This window comes from Mchenga conophoros, linkage group LG8, assembly GCF_057382185.1.
Source record: "Mchenga conophoros isolate Kocher_MC1m ecotype Shallow Benthic linkage group LG8, M_conophoros_male_GT1.1, whole genome shotgun sequence".
In the NCBI taxonomy this organism is placed as follows: domain Eukaryota; kingdom Metazoa; phylum Chordata; class Actinopteri; order Cichliformes; family Cichlidae; genus Mchenga; species Mchenga conophoros.
The window spans coordinates 27,687,539-27,711,056 of record NC_140533.1 but is presented as its reverse complement, the minus strand read 5'-3'; the positions used below and the strand labels follow the sequence as shown (position 1 = coordinate 27,711,056).

The 23,518-nt window shown below is 40.6% G+C and overlaps 1 protein-coding gene across 3 annotated transcripts in view; it reads left to right on the top strand.

Annotated features, from left to right (window-relative positions):
* fmnl1b (formin-like 1b) overlaps positions 1 to 23,518 on the top strand; it is a 37,237-nt gene continuing 13,719 nt past the window's right edge. For all 3 annotated transcript variants that reach the window (XR_014893673.1, XM_085285389.1, XM_085285390.1), the window contains exons 1-11: positions 1 to 829; positions 12,364 to 12,447; positions 13,391 to 13,474; positions 14,333 to 14,406; positions 14,668 to 14,751; positions 14,878 to 15,021; positions 16,004 to 16,091; positions 16,454 to 16,530; positions 18,355 to 18,448; positions 21,223 to 21,297; positions 23,398 to 23,508. Coding sequence is in view for 2 of the 3 variants with exons in the window: in XM_085285389.1 (XP_085141515.1) it covers positions 677 to 829; positions 12,364 to 12,447; positions 13,391 to 13,474; positions 14,333 to 14,406; positions 14,668 to 14,751; positions 14,878 to 15,021; positions 16,004 to 16,091; positions 16,454 to 16,530; positions 18,355 to 18,448; positions 21,223 to 21,297; positions 23,398 to 23,508 (1,068 nt within the window). In the remaining variant the exon portion in view is untranslated. The remainder of the gene's footprint in view (positions 830 to 12,363; positions 12,448 to 13,390; positions 13,475 to 14,332; positions 14,407 to 14,667; positions 14,752 to 14,877; positions 15,022 to 16,003; positions 16,092 to 16,453; positions 16,531 to 18,354; positions 18,449 to 21,222; positions 21,298 to 23,397; positions 23,509 to 23,518) is intronic.

Sequence of the window (23,518 nt, the reverse complement as noted above, 5' to 3'; positions counted from 1 at the left end):
TCGGATAGACAGAGTAGCTGCCTGCCGGTTCTCTGCTCTTCCCTGTTTTTTCCCCTCTTTTTTTTCTTTTACTCTGGATATGGAGTTCAGAGGTCCACCGACTACCAGCATCCAGCAGCAGATGAAGAACCTCCACAGATCACCTGGAGCTCCAGCTGAGTGTGCTTACCTGCAGCAGCTTTGGGAGTAGTTTCCTCCTGAGTTTCCTCCACACCAAAGTGCTGCCTATATTTTGCTGTTTATCTTCTTCTGTTGATTTTTTTCCTGTTGTTATTTCAGCCTGCTGTTCAGCAGTTGCCTCAGGCTCTGAAGTCTCCCTCCTCCCCCTTTCCTCTGTCACTCGCTCAGCTGTCAGTCCGTCCGTCCCTGTCAGGATATCCCCTTCCCTCTTTCTAGGGTTTCATAATACACTAGGACCTGAGCCAGGTCTGAGCTGTCATTCAGAGGCTGGGGTGGATTTCATTCTTCTGTTTGTCAGAAAACTGAAAGCTGACAAGTAATAAATGTTAACCAACACAGAGGAGTTGTGGAGATAATGGAAGGCCACAAGCTACACAGAACCTAACTTTGGATGAGCAGACAGACCCACATTTGATCCTTTTTGAGACTCTGGCAGTGACTGTTCTTTTGAGTTTTGTGCATATGTGTGTTTTTTGGATCTATTGGATTGCCAGTCATGGGGAATGCAGCAGGAAGCCTTGAGGTTTCTCAGGGAAAGGATGGCAAGCCATCTGGCCCGGGGTCCACAGGGCCCCAGAGACAAACAGCCGGAGCGAAACTCCCGATGCCACCTGAAGAAGAGCTGGAGGAACGCTTCAACGCTGTGCTGGTGAGTCACGAATGCATGACTTTGTGCTGCAAGTGGAAAAAGCAAGAGTGCCACAATAGAAAGAAACAAAGAATGTGGAATATGTTGAAAATGTGCACGTCCTCGGGACAAGCTTATCGTTGTGCCAGGTACACAAAGCTGCTGTGAAAAGATACATAAGAGCTCCTTTATGCTCAGGCTTACCGCAGCTTTAGGCTCACTGCTCCCTGTTAGAGAAAGAATGATACGAGGAAGTCAGGTCTGTTTACAGCTTAGTAAAAGGTGCCTCTATTCTTTACTGCCCTATCTCAGTACTTATACTAGTACTTATAAATCACTCATGTATCAAAGTTTTACCAATGAGAGAAGATTACGTTGCCAAAAATACGCTTGGATATTAGGAAAGAGACAATGTAGATTAGGTCATATGCTGCATCACCTTTGTTGTTTGATTTTATATTTAGTGAAATGCAGGTGCCTTAAGTTGGTCCTCGTTAGTCTTCTCAAAGTCATTACTTTATTATTCCTGTAGGGGGCGCTTATCAAATCAAGAGAATTAGTAAACAGAAGTAAACTTTAAGCTCTGAAAAAGAAGCTCAAATGAGAGGAGCGTAGCTGTAAGGGAAAGAAAATCAGAGAGATAGATAATAATTCAGAAGCTACATCACTGAAATCTAACGACACTGTGATACTGAATGGATGTAGATCATTACAGGGGCCATAAATATATTCTGTCAGTGTGTGTTTTTTAGTCCTTCTTTAGATACTCAGGTGTTTTGGGATATCTTAAATGATTTTCTTGTGATTTATTCGGCATCACAGAACTCGCCGACAACAACGTTTGTTTTTGGTGTTGGGCTCATAAAAGTAACTTCCTTTGAAAACAGGTCATTACTTTCCTCATTACTTTACCTACCAGACAACAGTCTAAGACTAAGCTTGTCACCTGCCCACATATCTGCTTAAATCATTAAATCTAGAATCTAGAAACAGAAAGTAAACTGAAATGAGCAAAACAGTTAAATCCACCTGAAACAGCAGCATTATCGCCCCGATTTTTTCCATGCACAACATAGATACAGTCAGCATGAAATACCGACATGCAGACACGTGCCTTTGTTTCTTAACTTTTGATTTGCAAAAAAGATGGTCACACAGTGTCCTCGCCATATACGCTACAGCCTTTCTTTGGACAACACCCATTTTTTTGTTTATCCACACTTAAATTGTGCCTCATTTGTTGCATGGTGAACTTAATGTGCCTTAACTTTTGGAAAACATCCTCCTTGCGTTTTCAGCATTATAAACCCCCGGCTAGTTCAGATAATAAGAAAGCGGTTACAGCATAGGTGTCAAACTCTGGCCCGCGAAGCCATACCAAATTACTATCAGAGCTGGCCTACTGGTATTATACAGCTAATATATATATTGTTTAGTATTAAGCTTTGCTTGTTCCATATTCAGTTTTTCAGCAAAACGTGTTTGAGTCCATAAGAAAAGATTCATTCTTATATCTGGAGGAATAAATATATTTCAATAAATATTAGCGTTAGCCCGCGACTTTGTTCCAGTTTTGAATTTTGGCCCACTGTGTATTTGAGTTTGACACCCCTGGGTTACAGGTTAGGACTGGGAGTCGTCCTCAACATCTGCACAGATGTTGGAACAGTTCTTCTACCCAAGACCAGATGTTGAACACAAAGATGTAAAAGCAATTAAAGCACCTCTGCTGATAACATTACTTTGACATTTGCTCCAGGGGAGGTCACGCTTGTGCCCCGACCTCAGTGCTGCTCATGAGCTTGAGGTGGAGCAAATTCCTGAAGCAAAACTTTAGTAGGAAGGCAGAAACCAGAAGGTGGGTGTCATGGTCCTGGGTCGTGTGACCCAGTGTGTTATGTTTAGCCTATTTTGATGTTTATTGTTTGTTTAGGTTCTCTAAGGTAGCCCAGCCATTTGTATATATTACCCTTGCATTAAGTCTCCCTTGCCCTTCGTGTGTTTATGTCTGTGTGTCTTGTACTGTCAAGTTCATGCTGTCAGTTATGTCATCTCCCCTGTACTAAGTTTCCCTGGGTCATGAGTCCTGTCTGCGTGGTTATGTTTAGTTCTTGTCATGTCTAATTTCCATGTTTCCTGTTTTACTTTGTAAGTCTGTATTCATTGTCAGTGTATTCAGTTGCACCCTCCTGTCCTGTCGTTAGGTTCATGTGTGTCAGCTGTGATCCCATGTGTGGCCACTTCCCCTGATCATCCCTCATGTGTATTTAGTCTCTGTGTTTCATGTAGTCTGCGTCGCGTCATCTGTGTTATCTCCCCTACCCCTTGTCATAGTTTCCCAGCCTTAACTAGTCCTAGTTTGTACTTTGTTTAGCCATAGTTTTCCCAGTCTATGTTCAGGTTTTCCCTCAGTTGCTTTGCTGCCTTGTTCCTTAAGTTTTCGGCCCTAAATAAAGGCTCGCCTTCTGTTAAGTCCGGTTTTGTGTCCTCACCTCTGTTTGCTCTTGGGTCCTCCACTCACTCCACACGGTCTGCCCCGGCGGCCCGTGACAGTGGGAGCCTGTTGTTGTGATGTTTCTCCAACTTCAGCAGCATACTGTGTTTTCATTGAAAAGCCCGCCTGTTTTCCACACCACCCAGTGGGGTGGATGACAGAATCATTAAGTCTTCAAAGCATTGCTTGAGTGCAACTCCAGCTGTGACTGAGCTGTTACATGTGCAGCAACAGTGACTGAACTCGTGTCTACACAGTGACAGCTAAAGTGAAAGACGGCAGCTATGATCAATATGTGGTCAGACAGCTTCTTCTATGATTAACCGCATTCCTCTTTTCTGAGTCCTATCATAATGATGGGCTGCACACTGAAGAATTGATAGTGTGAAACACAGCTAACAGGCCCCAGACATGCTGTCAGTGAGCATACTTAGCAAAACCGGCTCCTAAAGGTGAAAGGCAATCAGTTAACGCCCTGATAAATGCTGCTCCCTTCCAAGTGAAGCACTTCAGTCAGTGTGTGTGTGTGTGAGCAGAAAATGCTGCCTGTGAGAGGCAGAGTTGTAATTTCCTCTGCTGAGGAGATAATGTTTTATTTTCCTTCACTGGGATATCTCCAAACCACTTCAGCTGATTTCTTTGATATTTAGTGGACAGTCGGGATGAAATTCATTTAGCAGAATCACATGAGCCCTGAGATTCCAATTAATTTACCTTCGATTCTGAAGTGATGTCAGGGTTTACCAACTCAGAGCTGAGCCGTAAGCACTGTCCAAGCAATGCTTTCAGAAGTTTTGACCAAAATCCTGAATCCTAAGCTTCAAAATGTGAGTTCACAAACTAATGGGTGAAGCCAGGGGCGTCTGGCAAGCAGGAAAATCCTAAAATCTGATGTAGTACTGTAATGTGGAGAAAAGAACGTCATCTAATCATTTCCTTGTGAGCTCCAGTAGATTTGTTTATAGGCAGTGATCAGCTGACCTGCTCTGCTGCTCTGAGATTATTTGGATTGAACCTGTTCATTCAGAAGCTTTCATGGCTCTGAGTCTAATCAGCATCTTCAGTCCAACATGACGTATTACCATAAACTTCACCACAATGCTGCAAACTACAGCGTTTTGCCAGTTTGCATACTACCCTGTATTTTCAGATAGTTTTCAGCACAAAATGATAATAATTCTGTTTATTTTTTAAGATGTTTCACAAAAAAAATATTATAGGGTCCCCACCTTTAATCTGTGAGTCTTTTTGTCACTTTACATGCAGAATATAATAATAACATCATAATAACACTCCAGTTATCAAATAAGTCATGTTGAATTACAAACCTTTTTTTCATTATTTCAATATTTTTTTTTCTAAGCCTAAACTGCAGTCTTTGCTTTCATTTGAATGTGTTTACAGTATCAGAGTAAACTCGGCCAGTGTTGCAGTGGAAGGATTTGTGTGAAAGATACAGCAATGAATTAATGTGCCAGCAGCAAGCGTCTTGTGCCAACTGCTGCAGGCGTCACTGATCGCAGAGCTGCAGCACTTTGTATGAATGTTCAGGTGTCTCCATAATAATAACAGCCTAAATCCTGCAACCGCGTCTCCCCCCAATCTCTCTGTCTTTTTGCTACATCACCTCTCTATCCTACCAAATATAGATTATCCCTCCCACCCTTATGTCTTCTGCCGAGTGTGCATAATAAATTGAATCTCCTGTGCTCAGTGTTGAAGATACTCTGTCTGCATACAAACCAGTTTCTGCCTGTTGGTGTGCAAAGCGCTGCTGGTTTCCTTCCGCAGTGGCTCAGAAGGACGAGCGGAGAGAGTGTGTCAGAGGGCTCGGAGATGGGAGGTGGATAGTGCTCTGTGTGTTCAGCACGTGCGCATTTGCATGTATTTGTTTGTAAAATGAGCCAGCAGGTTTGTTTGTGAGGCAGCATTTATGATACTTTACTCACATTTTGATGCTTTGATGTGAATCCGCAATAAAAGAATCAATGCTAAAGCTGCAGAAACCTGCAGAGAACATAGAGCACAGAATGACAAAGTGACTGCACAAAGGCTTCAGTCACGTCCAAATTTACAGTTAGTACTTTTCCCTTCAGTGTTTTACATAACACTTTGCATATTTCCCAACAGGGAATGCGGCAGGTGGGTGGATTTGTAAATGTACATCTGCGGATTTGTGTACTGTACTTATAAACTGATGCACAAAGTCAGGAAGAAGCAGAGAAAAGAACATTCAGTTTCTTTTTTAGATAGTCTGTACTTTTCTACAGGCTTATAAGTTATAAGTGTTGGGTTCTTTTAAGCATTGATGGGCATTAACTCCACTTATTCAATTTTTGCAGTAAGTTTCAGTTCTGTGCAGTTAATCACATTTTAACTCAGGGCACATCCTTATCAAAACAATATAGTTAAGATAAAATAGTTATTGTGATGCACTGCTCATCTCACCTTTCAGCACACCCATGTGCTGTATTTTTGCCCCTCTATAAAAGTGTGAATTCAGTCCCTCCCTTTAGTTCATTTTCTTTTTTCCTCATCATTATAATTAAAGCTCAAGTAAAGCTATAAAAAAAACAACAACTTTTTTGTAACTCCAATGAATCTGAAATTTTTTTAGAATCATTATCTCCGACCAAAATACAAAGATGCTGTGTCTGGCAATCTGTGTGAAATCCCAGAATCACGACGATTATCACAGTGGATTCAGTAGCGTTGTGAACTCAACAATTCATAATCACATTTTGCCAGTATCAATCTATTGTTTCTTATCTGAGCAGCGTTATAGAATAACCAGCTTCTTTTCTTTAATTATTGGTGGGGTTTTGTTGTTATTTCTGTTTCTTCATCATCTGTCTCCTCTGTAACCCCACTGATATCTATACCCAATATCCCACAATCAGTTTCAAACGAAATATAGAAAACACTGGCTGTATTTCCATGAGACATTTTAAAGAGATTTGTGGAAGTACATTAAAAGCAGAGCAGATGTGGATGCAATTCACTGCAGCTTGGGGTGTCACGCACTTTGCAGAACATTATCATGCATCAACTCAGTACAGCAATAATGTAATAATAACAGAATGAAAATGAACAAGAGCCTGTATTTGTGGAAATCCTGCCATCTCGAATTCTACCTTCATCTTTGTATATTGTGATAGAATGATGCCATACTAGCCTAGTTTTCCCATCATCCTGTTATTGTGTGATTATTACCCTAGCAATCAACTAAACAACCCTCAACTCTCTGATGGTTTACCCCACTAACAGTGGATAATTGGGGGACTCCATTCAGGCCCTCCTTATAACGAAACGTGTGCCAAATTGGGGAATTCCCAGCACCCTCACAATCATTTTTGTATTGCATCAATCTATGTTGTAGTTTTTCTCAAACATCTTGATATTTAGGAACTGTGAACAAATCATAAAGTGACAATATTGCAGCAGGTAGTTGATAACAGAATGAAAACAGAATGTCAGGAAGTTGTAGGTCAAAAAATACAAATCATCTGAAGATGTCATCTTGAACTTTGGAAAATCATTTGGGGTATTTTTCCCAATTCTACTTTTCTAATTAGCTATTTGGGGGATTACTTAAAGGTAGATTAGTGAGCAGTGATGATCGCCTTTAGCATAAGATGAAAGCATATACATCCAGTAGGAAAAGATAGGAAAAGCACTGAATCATAAGTAATTATTCATTTTCTGTGAAGATAATAATTTCACTGATCCATCCTTTTGGGACAATCAGAACCATCAGGGATTGAGGAAGTCAGCATCATGCATCATTTAGCTTTACTCTGCTTGTAGAAATGATACCCTGTCCTCCATCTCTGCTGCTGCTTTGAGCCTCTGAGTCTCACCGCTTCTCTGGTGGTGTAGTAGCAGGTGTAAAGGTCACTGATTTTATTGTGTAACGCCACTTAATTTTAAAAAATAGCCGGGGGGATTCGTGAGCCTACAAAGCACTGAGGCAGTTACGGTGCAGGTTGCCATGGAGATTGCCACATGCCTTCACACTTAGCAGGTCTTAAAAAATAAAAATGAGCCGCAGAGGGCACACAGCCAAGAGCAAGCTCGAGATGAAAATTAAACTCATTAACATGTGAAGCCTGATGACTGCAGCACCTCACAGATTGTGTTTTATGTTACTGTCACATGCACAACTCCCTGCTGACCTGATGATGTTAGAGAAGATCGCGCCTTTAACGACACACAGGGGACGTGATTATGTGATCAGCTGCTAGCACAGAATATTTCTTTGTGCATCCGAACATACTCGGTGGAAAAAAAAGATGATCTTAATTTAGAGAGCATTTAGACATAAATGGGGTTTGCTGACAACCTTAAAGTCTTTTGGAAAACAAGCTTTGCAGCATGCCAGCTTCATTGTTTCTGCCTAAATTGGAGCACACGTCTAGTAATATTCTTGGTATTATAACTAAATCACGTGTAAAGACGGAAACAAATAGTTTCGTCCTACTAAGAGAAAAAGTGAACGTATACAGCAACAAGCACACAATTAGCATTGTCACAACAGAGAGTTAATGGCAAGAATTAACAAAGAAAAAGGCTCCAAGAGTGCCAGGAGTGACACAGTAAATACATTAATTCATTTAAATTTAAATTCTTATTTTTTAGAAATGTTTAAAGAAAATTGAACCGATTTAAAAGAAAAAAAGGAAAAAGCAAGAAATAAAATACAAGAAGCAAAAAAATAAAAAATAAAAGATATGTAAGCCATAGCAGAGTTAATTTCATCAGATAACTGAACTTTAACAGCACCTCCTGCTGTCATAAATGTCAAAAATTGCCAAAATAATAACTGTTTTGTTAATCTAAGGGATTAAAAAGAGGTAACAGGTTACAAAAGCTCTACGCTAAGCTCAACATTATTAAACTGAAATATGCAAGAAACCTAAAAATAAAGTAATTGTTATCATTTATTTTGGGGTTTATGTTACATGTAAAACAAGTTCATCCTGTCTGTGTTGCTGTTTGTTGAAAGGGGAATTTTTATCTCCGGCACCTGAATCGACCATCAGCAAGACTGCCTGTGTCCTCCTGCAGAAGGAAAAGTCTACAGTTACACACCATGTCTGTTTATAATCATCATTATATGCCTCTCATAATCTTCCTAGACCATCAGAAGATTTCCATACAGGTTATAATGGCTCATTTATGTAAAGTATTTTTATAGCCTCTCCCTGCTTCCATGTTTAGCACTGCAGGCTGCCTGTTGTCAGTTTATGTTATTAGTTGGGGGCAAATGGCTTTAAAGATTTAAAAGCATTTCATCGCTGAACCAGCTGTTATGGAAAAGCAGCTGTATGAATACAGATGTTAGCATTTTGTAGGAATATTATTATTTTACTGCAACAAAATCAATACATAACAACCTCGCTCGTGTTTTTTGTACATGTACGTATGTGTAGGTGCACATCTGTAGTAGCCTCTGCTAGTGCTTAGTGTTTAGATGAGAGGATCGAATGAAGGTCTAAGCTAGCTCTTCTGTGCTCCAAGCTGCTTTCATTAACTGTTGTCTTTTTCAACTCTTGGGCTCATAGTTTGCCGGACACTAAACATATAAATGCTTCAGAAAAGAGTGAGCATGAGACTTTTTCATAGCGAGTAATCCAAACCACACAGCAGCGTGTTGACTGGTTGTCCCAGGTCTTCTCTGGACTGAAGTTTGCTTCGTTTTCAGCATCTTTTCTCTGACATATGATTGCATTCATCTCTTTTACACCCTCACACTGGTTTATGTTGAGAGATAAAAGTCTAAAATTCATCCTCCATCTTTGCTTTCCTATATTATCCTAACCATAGGTCTGTAGGCAGCCACCTAGTAGCACACCATTATATGCTAGCTAGCCCATCTTCAATAACCCCATAAACATGGCTGCTGTTTAACTTTCTGTCTTCATTTATGAAGCAATACAGCTGCACGTTTCAGTTTTTATAAATCTCTGAGTCATAACGTGGGATTTCATCCACAGATGGAAACTAACAAGCCAACTTCCCGCTAACGTCTAAGTCAGTTTAACCTCTAAATCCTTTTTTTCATCACTGCCATGTTGTTGAACTTCAGTGTGACACCTAAGAGAGCAGCCATGCTCACAATTCATTGAAGATGAAAGTAGTTGGGCCATTTTTAGCTCTCAGTCATGTTTGAGTTTTGGAATCGAAGAAGAGTTTAGACCAGATGGCTGATCACATCAGACTTAAGAGATGGATAGAATCTTTCTAGTTTTACTGGTCTGATTAATTAACCACAACAATCCACAGAATCTAGAAAAGCACAAGCACAGTGAGCTGTGATGACACACCTGTCAGTGAACTGCAGTTTTTATGCTTCCTAGTTGGCATGAAATTTCATACACATAGTTTGCAGCCCTCGTGCAAAACATCTGGTGATTGTATTGCATGACGGTGGAGAATAAAACACATCAAACCCCTTGCATATTGCTTTAGAAAACAAGTACTGCATGTAGTTCAGGATAATAATCAAATAGACTGGACTTCCTTCAGGGATTTTGTCTCAGACTGACTATAAGTTTGAACCATGTCAGGCATTTTCGACTGGTTCATCAGATGTGGTAGATTAGAGACTGGGAAGAGATGACAAAAGGGCCACCCCCCCCCCCCCCCCACACACACACACACACAATGTGATTTAAAGTCTGATAACTTACAAGGTTTTTGTGTTTGTGGGTCACACACAGGTCTGTGTTATGTTACTATATTGGAGCCAAAGCCGTGTCGTGTCCTGCTAATGTTGTATTTTAAACCCAACACTGGAAAATGCCAGTGCTGTTTTTCTCTTTCAGTTTCCATCCGGCCACACATAACCAGCACGTATTGACCCACCAGCTTCATTCATCAGGCTTGATTTATCAGATGCACATCCAGCATTGATCTACTGACCCATTTTCCAGATTGACATGCCTGACAGCAGCTCTCCATCTTTTAGCATTTAGTGGGATTCGGCCTCTACTTCTGGATGAATAAAAAGCCTGACTTAAATTTTTGAGAAGTTCAAATTCAGACAGTGGTGTGAATTTGTTTGTTGGTGACATGACAGGGACATTCCTGAGCAGACTGAGTCAGTGTCACTGACACCATGCTGAGGTTGTGATGCCCGAGTTGCTCAGGATACCAGATAAGATACGAGGAGCTGTGTGTCATGCTTGAGCGGGATTCTCCTGTCGACTAGCCTAGTTTCACAACTCTGTGGGTTATAGTCGGTGCCGCTCGTGTGTCTGTGTTTGTTGTTTGGGACACCACCCAGTTGTGAAAATGGGAGGAATGTGGTGACAATCTTTTATCTTTACTTCTCAGCAACTTTTATAATCTGATATCAGTTATCATAAACAAAAGCAAATGTCTGGTTGACAGTATCTGACTCATCTGTCAAACAGCTGACATCAGGAGTATAGAGCCAGCAGCATCCTGACTTGCACTTTATCAGAGGGGAGGATCAGCACACACTCTTCAAAACACAATGTGAACTAAAATCCCGCTCTGAGACGTAGGCTATATGTGATTAAACTGTAGTGTAACATGACAGCATACAGCTGATAATTACAAAGACCTGTGACTCTCAGAGTAACTCACTGCCAGACTTATAACGGCCTGCAGCAGAGTCTTTAATTATTGAAGATGTCGTCAAAGGGGCTTGAGAGGACCCCGTGCCTGTGACCATGTTGGTTCCTGGAAGATCTCCATATTCACACATTCACATGACTGTTTTTCAACACAGAATGTATCTGTAAATAATTCAGAGCACAGAGAGATCAATGAGAATATAGGTTACTGTGGCAGCATGGTCTGATGCTGTTTAAAAATGAAAAATAACGCACAGTAGGCCTTCTTTCACAAGCCTCTTTAAGAAAGAGCTACAAGGTAGCATGGTAGAATTATATATATGGGTATTAGAGCCATTGTAGATAAAAAATAAATAAATAAATTACAGACCAGAGGATGAGGGTAATCGACTGTGTAAACAACAAAATAGAAGAGCAATGCAGATATCTGCTGTTTAGTGTTGAGTAACACCGCTAAAATGCTAGAATTTGGATGGTTTGTACTACACAATAATGCTGTTCTTCTTTTAAATATGTCATTAAAAAGCCCACACACAGTGGAGAAGTTCAGTTTAGTGACTCCAGCTAGCGGCGGTGAAGCGTAGTACACACTGACCACTTACAAAAGCCTGTGATAAACGGGTGCATTTAAAGTCTCCACATTCTCAGACAAGAAACGCCTCAGTTACTCCAACATCCAACCAGAAGAGCAGTCTGACCACACCTTGCATGTATGTGAGCCATTAGCACAATGATCAATATTAATCGTAAATAGCATTTCTTAAAAAATGTCAAATTGTCCTTTTGTCCTCAATAGAACATGTACCTCACTATTTTATTTTTTATTTATTCATTTTTTGTGGTAATTGCTGTTGCATCATAATAGGCTAAGTATATGAACTGTAACTTGCTTGTGTTGAGCAACATTTACCTAGTTTGTACTTGTAGTTGTTGTAGTTGTACACTAAGAATGCTGAAGTTATTTACTTTGCAGTCTTATTGTAGATTTCAGTGGTGCAGCAGCTCCGACACACCTTTAGGACACACCTTTGTTCAAAATACAAATTAGCATTTGACTACCAAAATGAGTGATTTCACATGGACCTGAGTGTAATCAAACTGTAAATGTGGAACATTTATATGATTCTAATGATCGCAGTGTACGCATATGAATGTCTATGTGTACTGTCTGCTCTGCAATGGGGTAAATCCCAGTTATTTTGATTTTCCTATGTTTTATTTTCATTCATCGTTCCCCTGTGGATATCATGTTACACCCTTCATTTGTGTTTGTTTCACATGTCACATTCAACATAAGTGCTCGTACATAAGTGAACCATCAACAGCGTTTGTATCTCTGACTTTCTTTGACTTACCTCTACATAAAAAGTGAACAATGTGAAAAAGTTCTGCAGGTTATTGCTTCCAATCGACAGATTTGACTTTTTAACATTTATTTCATGTGTTTCTGCTGCCAGAACACGATGAATCTTCCTCCAGACAAGGTCAAGATCCTCAGCCAGTACGACAGTGAGAAGAAGTGGGACCTGATCTGTGACCAGGTAGACTTTCAATATTCTGTTCAGGACTTATTTACTTTTTTTTTTTTTATTCTAATAAACTGTAACTGAGTTTTTCTGTTGCAGTGGGTTGAGCTGCAAAGAACAAAAAAGGCCTGCAAGGAGAAGTCTATAAGGCTTAAGAAAATACAAATGTTTTGGAGACAACAGAAAAAAGGAGAAATAAAGATGTTCCTAAAAACATGCATTTCTTATTATTTTATAGTCATAACAGTGAAAGACAAAGATTTTAAAATCCTACAGACCCTCCTACTACTCTACCTGCACACTGGGGTTTATACTCAGCAGGCAGTGATACAGCACAAATTACCACAGCAATGTAAACACTGACAATGAGGTAAATGTAAAGTTACCTCGCTAAGCAAGAGATTCTGCTTTGTAGTAAAGTACATGTTAATAGGCTTGGAGTGTAAACAAACATGAGAAGCCATTAAAGGTAGATAAAAGAAGAAACGTTAAAGGACGGTTTTAATCAATTAATCGAATTGAACTTCTTGTAAGATGGCTGAATGCCAAAGTTAAGAAACCAACACAGACTTACGTATACACTAACACAAGGAAGCTCATCAATATTGTACACCACCATAGCAACTACAAGAGAGTCCATAACAACCTGTGTGTTGATGCGAGAGCGATAGATAAACCCGTTGCTGTCATACAGCTTCTCAAGTAAACAGTTTGGCACATTTCAGAAAGTGTCAGTTTTTCGGTTTAACTAAAGGCCGTGAACAGTGAAAAGTGTGTGTGTGTGAGAACGTAGCCGCTGCATGGCAGTCGAATCATTTCAACCATTTGCATAACTGAGGCGGTGTAATCAGCCTGTTCCTGTGAGACCCCGGCTGAGCTCTGCCCTGCCTTCCCCATCGCTGCAGCGCTGCAATCAAACATAATTAGAGGTCTGAATGTTTCTTTCCTCCATCTTTAGGAGCGCTTTCAAGTGAAGAATCCACCATCTGCTTACTTGGAGAAGCTGAAGAGCTTTGTGGATCACGGAGGAGTCAGTCGAAAGGTATATCGGAGCAAACTCAAATCAAACATTTTAATTTCAAGCTTCTGTTTGTTTTCGAAAAGTAAACATGAACTTCTTGAAAAAGCCTCATTGATTTTAGACCTTTTGATAAAATTCTTGAGCTTTTTGAGGCAGGAAATAGAACGGCACCACAAATATTCTACTGTAAGAAATATTTGTGGGTTGAAGTTGGCCCTGTCTGTTCAGGCAGAGTTACTTTGTGTGCTGTGATTACTGTTCTGTACTTATTAAAAAAATTTAGGACACCCCTGTTCCTGACTGCAAATATATCCAGCATTCCTTTATCATGTTATGTAAAGCCAACACCTGGATAAGCCAAGGTTCATAGACTGTAGAGCCTTGGCTATATGTTTGGAAAAACTGAAATGTTTCTATTTAATTCTTTAAAAATAATAAAAGAAAACCTCCAAACTCCTCTGGTTAGTCAGTAGCTATGCAGTGACACACCTCCAGCTAAGCCTTCTGGCAATATGCAGTCTTTTTTCATCACCTGTAATCTAAAAGTATTTCAAATATTGGTATTTCAGCTGTTTTATCCAACAAACTAAGTGCAAACTAAATCCAGTCCAGTCCAGTCCATGCAACTAAAAGACCACCTGATAGCTCCGTAGCTCGCAGAACCACCTTTAACTTTAGTAATGTTGTTTTTTTGTTTGTTTGTTTTGAATTATCAGTTTCTCGAACCTGAAAAAGCAGGTTCTTTAGGTGGATTACTTTAAATGGATGAAGAGCAGAGAGGCACATAATGATCAATTACTTAATATATTATAATGAGTATAATAAGATATCTTTAAGTATTTTTTTGACCTCATTCTCACCTTGTATATGCTTTATCAGTTTAGGAGACGGGTCCAGGAATCCACACAGGTCCTGAGAGAGCTGGAGATTTCCCTGAGGACCAATCACATCGGGTGAGTCTCTCCCATGTGGGTACAATATGATTGTACCATTGATAGAGATAAGAAGCTGATTATAGCACACAAAATTACACCGAAGAAATGAATTCAAATAAAAATGTGAATTCTTCAACCACCTGTAACACATTTAATGAAATATAGTGAGTATTAGCAAAATTACAACTTTTAACTCATGTTTTTAAAACACTTCTTTACTAACTTTTCCTGCCATGCTCTGCCTCTGAGTTACATTTGTTTTGTGTTGTCCTGCTGTAGCTGGGCTCAGGAGTTCTTAAATGAGGAGAACCAGGGTTTGGACGTTCTTGTGGATTATCTGTCTGTCGCCCACAGCGCTGTCACGTAGGTATCAGCTTACAAGATATCTCAGAGCAGTCGCTGCTGAAGTGTCTCAGCCACACAGTCACTCACTAGTCCAAGAAGGTCACAAAATTTAATTAACATTGCTTTTTATGGTGATACTCACAGGTATGAGGTGGAGACTGTGGACAACGGCACGCTGCCCACAGACAAAGGCAAAACTACTGACAAACCAGGGGAAGATCTGAAAAGAAGTGCCAGCAACTCACCCACACACAGCGCCTTGAAGGGTGGCAAGGCCTTCACAGTCAGGTACAGTGTGACAAACACCAAAAGCACAGTGATAAATTTATGGGCTACTTTAATTTATTTCATTATTATTACATTAAAATGACTTACTGATGTTATTGATACTCCGAAAAGTGAGAAAAGTAACATTTTAAACTGACTTAAGTGTTTATCCAAAAACAAGTTTTCTAAAAATAGACACATGGCCGAGGGTATATCGACAGCACGCCCATGATCCACATCTCACTGCAAAACTTGTTAAGGATTTCTTAAAGCTGGCTGCAGGGACCTATTTCCATTCAGCTGATGTAGTCGTAGGAGCTCATTCTCAACCCTGGAGACTCAATTAGTACCACTTTAAAAAGCTGCCGATGTGGCTAATTTACACGTAAAGTGTCCTTTGGAGTGTGTGCTGTGATGCGCTGTTTTAATGCATAAGTGAGAGTGATTGGTCACTCCTAACAGGTCATTTGGGAATGAGCAGGGTCACATGCTTTTAAACTCAAATCATGATCTCCTCCTAGCCTTCACCTTCAGCAGCTGCAGACGTGTCCTTCTTATCTTTCTGATGGGAAGTGGCTGCATTCCTCTCATAGCGAGTACGCCTCCTTACGTAGGTGTTTGGGGTCCTTTTGTTCAGACGGGGTGTGCTTAGGTGTGAATGTGAAACATGTCGCTAAGTGACGCAAAATACAATTATGAGAGCATGCTCTCAGTGGTTTTGTTTTCATCTGGTGAATGATGGCTGGCATGAGTATTATTTGAAGTATTTACTGCAGAAGTTTTTGAGCTTCTTAAAACAGAGTCTGCAGTTTCTGACGATGGACTTTATTTATTTATTTATTTCTAAATTAATTCATTAAGAATTAGTTGGCACATTCTTCTAAAAAAGTGGGTAAATGGGTAATAATTATTGGCTTTATTTTCAGTGCTATTCTAGGTCTTATTAAAGCGGCTCTTCAGTTAAGCCTCAGTTAAACCTGGCTGATTTACCTCTCTAAAACAGAAAAGCCTTGAGGAACTCGCGTGTTGTGAGCCAGAAAGATGATGTTCATCTCTGCATCATGTGTCTGCGTGCCATCATGAATTACCAGGTATCTAAAACCACTTACACACTATGTATTATTGTTATTTATTAATTGATCCTTAGAGTTTAACTTTTATTTCCCATCAGTCATTCTCTAAAGATAGCAAAAAATGTCAGAATAGGTAATGTAATTTTTTCATGTTGATATTCACTTATTATACACTTGTCCTTTGCTGTTTTAAATTCATATTAAGAAACAAATGCCATATGTAAGGTCAGAGTTCAGTTCAATTTTAAAGTATTGTTTCATTTCAGCAGTTCATATTGTTTTCTGGTCCACACAAGAGCCACTTAATCTGGTCATGTTTCATTTCATTCTTTAATCTTATTTGGCAAACTGTTGGCAGATTTTTGTGTTTTTTTACTTAGTCGGGGTTTAACCAAGTGATGAAGCATCCCTCCTGCGTGAACGAGATCACGCTCAGCCTGAACGACAGAAACCCGAGGTAAACACCACGCACAGCCTGAACATGAAACTACAGTGGCTTGCAAAAGTATTCGGCCACCTTGAACTTTTCCACATTTTGTCACATTACAGCCACAAACATGAGTCAATTTTATTGGAATTCCACATCAAAGACCAACACAAAGTGGTGCACACGTGAGAAGTGGAACGGAAATCAGGCATGATTCCAAACATTTTTTACAAATAAATAACTGCAAAGTGGGGTGTGTGTAATTATTCAGCCCCCTGAGTCAATACTTTATTGAACCACCTTTTGCTGCAATTCCAGCTGCCAGTCTTTTAGGGTCTGTCTCTACCAGCTTCGCACATCTACAGACTGAAATCTTTGCCCATTCTTCTTTGAAACAGCTCCAGCTCAGTCAGATTAGATGGACAGCGTTTGTGAACAGCAGTTTTCAGATCTTGCCACAGATTCTGGATTGGATTTAGACACCAGACAGGTCAGAGATAAAGTTATTGAGAAATTTAAAGCAGGCTTAGGCTACAAAAAGATTTCCCAAGCCTTGAACATCCCACGGAGCACTGTTCAAGCCATCATTCAGAAATGGAAGGAGTATGGCACAACTGTAAACCTACCAAGACAAGGCCGTCCACCTAAACTCACAGGCCGAACAAGGAGAGCGCTGATCAGAAATGCAGCCAAGAGGCCCATGGTGACTCTGGATGAGCTGCAGAGATCTACAGCTCAGGTGGGGGAATCTGTCCATAGGACAACTATTAGTCGTGCACTGCACAAAGTTGGCCTTTATGGAAGAGTGGCAAGAAGAAAGCCGTTGTTAACAGAAAACCATAAGAAGTCCCGTTTGCAGTTTGCCACAAGCCATGTGGGGGACACAGCAAACATTTGGAAGAATGTGCTCTGGTCAGATGAGACCAAAATGCAAAACGCTATGTGTAACTAACACTGCACATCACTCTGAACACACCATCCCCACTGTCAGATATGGTGGTGGCAGCATCATGCTCTGGGGGGCTTCTCTTCAGCAGGGACAGGGAAGCTGGTCAGAGTTGATGGGAAGATGGATGGAGCCAAATACAGGGCAATCTTGGAAGAAAACCTCTTGGAGTCTGCAAAAGACTTGAGACTGGGGCGGAGGTTCACCTTCCAGCAGGACAACGACCCTAAACATAAAGCCAGGGCAACAATGGAACGGTTTAAAACAAAACATATCCATGTGTTAGAACGGCCCAGTCAAAGTCCAGATCTAAATCCAGTCGAGAATCTGTGGCAAGATCTGAAAACTGCTGTTCACAAACGCTGTTCATCTAATCTGACTGAGCTGGAGCTGTTTTGCAAAGAAGAATGGGCAAAGATTTCAGTCTGTAGATGTGCGAAGCTGGTAGAGACAGACCCTAAAAGACTGGCAGCTGGAATTGCAGCAAAAGGTGGTTCAATAAAGTATTGACTCAGGGGGCTGAATAATTACGCACACCCCACTTTGCAGTTATTTATTTGTAAAAAATGTTTGGAATCATGTATGATTTCCGTTCCACTTCTCACGTGTGCACCACTTTGTGTTGGTCTTTCACCTGGAATTCCAATAAAATAGATTCATGTTTGTAGCTGTAATGTGACAAAATGTGGAAAAGTTCAAGGGGGCCGAATACTTTTGCAAGCCCCTGTATACTAAACTATAAGCTGAAAAGTGTACAAGAACTATGGATGTGATTATCTGCGAGGTGTTAGTGTTCAGGACGGACTTTAAATGTCCCGCGTCTTTATTAGACATGGGACTAATAAAGGTATCTTATCTTATCTTAAAGTAGTTGCTGGGCAGTGCATAAATGTCAATCGTCTTTTCAGGACTAAAGCTCTGGTGCTGGAGCTGCTGGCGGCCGTGTGTTTGGTGAGAGGAGGTCATGACATCATCCTCGCCGCCTTTGACAACTTCAAAGAGGTCAGTAGAGTCATTGCAGTGGCTGACAGTCATCACATGTATTTTTGAGGTGTGTCATTGGTAGCTGCCGCTTTAGGAGATTCCTGCTCTCTGTGTGAACATTAATTAACTGAATTAATTTGAGCTTCTGATTGATTTAATCAACATTGGTGAACAAGAAGATGACCAGAAATAAGCTGAGACAGCTTCTAGTAGTAATGATGTGTTTTGTTATTTAATTTTTGAAGTTTTGGCCCTCCATACTAAAACATGCACGTTAGATTTAAGCTGGGTGCTCGCTGTAAAGGGGATTTCTCCACCAGTATCTCATTTACAGCACGAAAAGTTTAGGATTTTTAAGACTCATATGGATATTTAGTGATTTTAAAATGACTATTTTTTTATTCACATTCATTATATGTAGTTTTTATGAGTTCTTACCAAAATAATATGAACATATAACTTAAAATATAATGGAAAATATCAGTTAATCCGCTGATCTGGCTGAAATTTAAAGTTTAGGTCATTTAGTAAATAATTTGTGCTGCAAAAATCTGCTTTGTTTTCCAATTTTCTGAACCACATATTCATTTCAGAGGTCTAGGGCTTACCTTGTTATTAGGATACATCCTGGATGGACTGCTTATCCATCACAGGTCTAACATAACTATAGCCAATTTAGAATCACAGATTATCCTAAAAGCAGGTCTTTGGACTGATTAGAATCCCAGAGAAACCCCACACAGGAACAAGGAGATCGTGCAAAGCCAACCATGGTTTTAGACCTTCTTTCTGTGTTCAGCAGTGATGACTCATCTCACATTCACACTTAAGGGATCAGAAGCTTAACATAGATCTATGGCACAGCACTCACATACCAGCAGGTTATGGGGGAACCCCAGGTCGAGCTGTCCGCCGTCAGCTGCTCCGTCCAGCTGTTCCTCTGCCAAACAACACTGACCGAAGAGGTATAAATATGTGAAACACTTGCTGAGTGGCCTCTCACCTCTCCTTGACCTTCTTCTGTCTTTGATTGAGAAAGCAGCACCTGTTGCTTCCTGTGGCTGTGGAGACAGAAGCTTAAACCTGAACCAGGAGAAAACATTCAGGAAGTCAAAAGCTGCTCTGCAACAAGCAGACACCCATTAAGTATTTCTTTCAGTTGCTTACAGTGAGCTAAACTGACCCCTCATATTAAATTGCTTCTTTGGTCACTGTTATGTTAATTTAAATATTCAAATTTAAGCACATCTCACATTTGAGCTCATTTTAAATAATGGATTTACCCTGGAGGAGTACAAAACACAGAACAATTTTATTTCAATTTATACTTAAAGAGGATCTTTTCTCTATTTCTCGCTCTGCATTTTTTATTAAAGGATCTGATTACGGTAGCTTTGCATCATTCACAGTTTAAAATAATCCCTATTTCTCTTGTACTGAGTTTGATTGATCTTCTGCTTCTGAGGCCATGTTGTTCGGGGCTTTTTGCACTTGGTTACGTCTCCCAAGGCAAATTAGTCCTGGGTGAAGGGGCAAATGAAGAGTCATTCGGATGATGACATGAAAAACAAAAAATCCAGGATCCAGTTTACCCTGCCTGGCATAGAGTAACCGGGGCACCACCCTGGAGCCAGGAGCAGGCGAGGGGGAGTGCCTACTGGCAAGGCCTCACCCATGGGGCCTGCAGGGCACAGCTTGAAGAGGAGACATGGGTCTGTCCTCCTGTGAATGCATGGATGAATGAATGGATGCCATTCGGAGATCTTTAGATGCTCTGAAATCTCACCTACCACGCAATATCCTTGGGAATTGGTTGGTTGGCCAGTCGTCAAGTTGTTAAGACAGAAAATAAGACCCCTGTCATCTCTAAAGCAGCTCTGTGTGTTCAGGTCAATGCCATTCTTTCATGTTTTGGTGTTTGCGGAGTTTCTTTAAAAAGACTTCTATATACATGTTAAAAAAAATGAAGTGATGAATTAAACACCCGTCCGTTTGTAAACCCTCTGGCTGCATCAGCTTTAACCCGTTTGATTAATGTGGCATTGATTATCAGAGCTGTGACTCGAGTGTCACCGTGAGCGGAGCTTGTCGTCGGTGCCGCAGCAGTGTCGGCATGTGTGTGTGGGCGAGAGCTGGAAGAAGATGGGGAGAGCGATAGAGGCGGCCGGGCGCGGGGCCAGGAGCTGGCTCATGTGTCCCTCAGCAGCAGAACATGGGCTTTGTTTAGGGTTGTGCTGGCTGTTCGATTGGCCTGGTGCATTATTCAGTGGACATGAGTGGGCAAGAAAGGGGCAGGTAGATTACCACACAGCAACGGATGAGACAGGGAACTTGCTGACATGCCAGCAGTTAGGAAAACACAGTCATAAAGAAGCCACGTTTTCTCTGCCAGGAAATCATGCGGCACACAAACACCGGGGATTGTTTACACCTGCAGAGCGAGCTGCAATCATCCTGTGCTGCTTTTATTACAACCATTATTTCTGTTTGTCCCTGAAATGAGCTGAATTTCTCCACAAACAGCCGACAGAGCCTCCTCTCTCTCAACGCTGCGCTGTTTGATTAGACCGCATGTTTGCTGAAATCCTGATGCATCGTTACGGCTGCAACAATGTTTCTGTGTGAGCACACTGCCCCCATGTGTGCACACACGGGGAAGGCAGCAAGCTCCAAATCTCCACGGACGTCACCTAGATTTATAAACCTGCAATGGGCACAATAAAAAGAATAAGAGGGTTGAATACTCAGCTGCTGTTTGATCTGATCTTTATTATTATTATTATTGTTTTCAGGTTTGTGGGGAGAAAAACCGATTCGAGAAGCTCATTGAGTATTTCCACAATGAAGAAAGCAACATCGACTTCATGGTAAAGCAGCAATTGCATTCAAATACATGCATGCAAAACACTTTTCAGGTTCACTATGTAATGACAACATATGAACATTTATATGTAAAGTAGAAAACATCAACATAAAAAAGAAAAGTGCACGGATAACAAAAGAACAGGAAATAAAAACATGACATAGAACCAGAAAAAGAGTGTGATTAAATTGGAAGACGACAGGATTTAAATATCAGGTAAATCTATAATGTGAGAGCAAGACTGTGCAGGGCTTCAAAGTAATACGTTTGTTATTCTGAACCTGCTCTATAAGCTGTCCTAAAGTTTTCATGCAACGAGATTCAGCTGATCTATAAAAATACGTCACATTTGTCTTTTTGGCAAATGTTCAGTTTTTTGTCTAACAAGCAAAAGATCCCAGATTTATTCCCAGCAGGAGACACAGATCCCTTTGGGGCGGTGTCAGAAAGAGCATCTGGCATAAAAACTGCCAAATCCAACATGTGGAGCTGCCAGATGTTGAGTCCCCTTAAGCAATTGACAGAGGTAGACAATTCCTGTCATCAGGAATAACGTTTATTCTGTGATCTACCTGGTCAGTCTCCGGCCTCTTAATGAGTGTCGATGTTATCCTCAGGTTGAATAAGGTCAGCTCTAAACTGACATTACTACATCCCTCCAGGTTGATGCTCTGTCAGCGTCATTTCAAAATGAACATTTTCTTTGAATTTGGTGTGCAAATCATGAAAAAAGGCCCTAAATTAAACCTGCTTTTACTCTGCAGTAATAATATGATTTTTTAAAGAAATGCATAATCATCAGGGATGTGAAATTCCCTTGAAAAATGTTTGTGTTTGTAACATCTGTGATTTAACAATCTCTCCTCGTGTCTGTACAGCTGCAGCAGATTGTTGTAAATCATTTGTTGATTGATTGATTAACTGTAGACCTGAGATGGGGCTTCAGTTGGAGTTGACTGGTGGTGTTTTTCTAATACTGGTAACTGCCAGAAAAAAAAGAATAAATCTATTATTTATGTGCACAATTTGCTCTGGGACACAAAAAGTCCTCCTTTGTGTGAGAATTTACAAAAACAAGCTAAAATAATAAAGAATAGGGGTAATTAGTTTTTATAATTGAAAGCTTTCAGGCTGAGCCTTTTGTAAAATGACAGCTTTTCTTTTAATTAGACAGATTGTGTGCAATTATATATAATATGCAGAGTGCTGTGAAGAAGGCTTGTGTATTCCTAAAAGTTTGTTCTCCACTTTCTTTTACACAAGATCAGAGCTGTAAGTAGAACAGCTGAGGACGGTAATCCAAAGTCTGCCACGAATTCAGAATTTAATTTAATGATGTCGTAAATTTGCAGGAGAGGCGTTTATTTAAGGTTACTTTAGGAGACGGGAGAAACAAAACTCCTCGACTAATCAACGAATCGATCAGGAAGCAAAAAAGAAAAATGCAAACTGCAGCTTCCTGGAGCCCAAGATAACAATCTAATAACTAAAGTTAATGAGTTTGTAGTAACAAAAAGAAACGCAACACAATTTCACCCCTGAGAAGTGATTATTGCTGCAGTTGTTTATTGGGAAAAAAAAGAACAATTAGCGAGTTTAGTTTTAACGGTTTTCAGTGTTTCCTCAGTCAGCTGCAGGAGCGGCTGCCAGCTGTCTGGAGCTGCGTTTTAGTCCGCTTGAAATCTGCAGAACTTTTAATTGGCCTCTTTAAACTTAACAAACTCAAAGTGGGAAACTCTGGACAATTACCAACAACTTCACTGAGAAGCAGATGGTCTGAGGTCACAAAATATGCCTTCCACCAAAGTGAACATTACTGAGCCTGTGTGAAACATTTTATGTCAGCGGTACTTGTTCACACGTTGTGTTCTGAAGCTCGTGTCTAATATTGTGCAGCAGCTGCTCGTGTCAGCAGTTTGGCCTCCTCGCTTTCATTAGCTCTACTGACGTTCTGCTCTCTGTAAGCAGACTTTCTTTACGTCGCGCGGGTAAACTTTTAAACTTGTAGCCCCTGTCCTGGTGATGGTCCTGGTGATGGTGTCGGACACTGGTCTGAGTAGGTGACGCTGCTTCCTGTTGCACAAATGAATTCTTTTGCCACCAGGTTGCCTGTATGCAGTTCATCAACATTGTGGTCCACTCAGTGGAAAACATGAACTTCAGAGTCCACCTCCAGTACGAGTTCACGCAGCATGGCCTGGATGAATACCTGGAGGCAAGTGTAA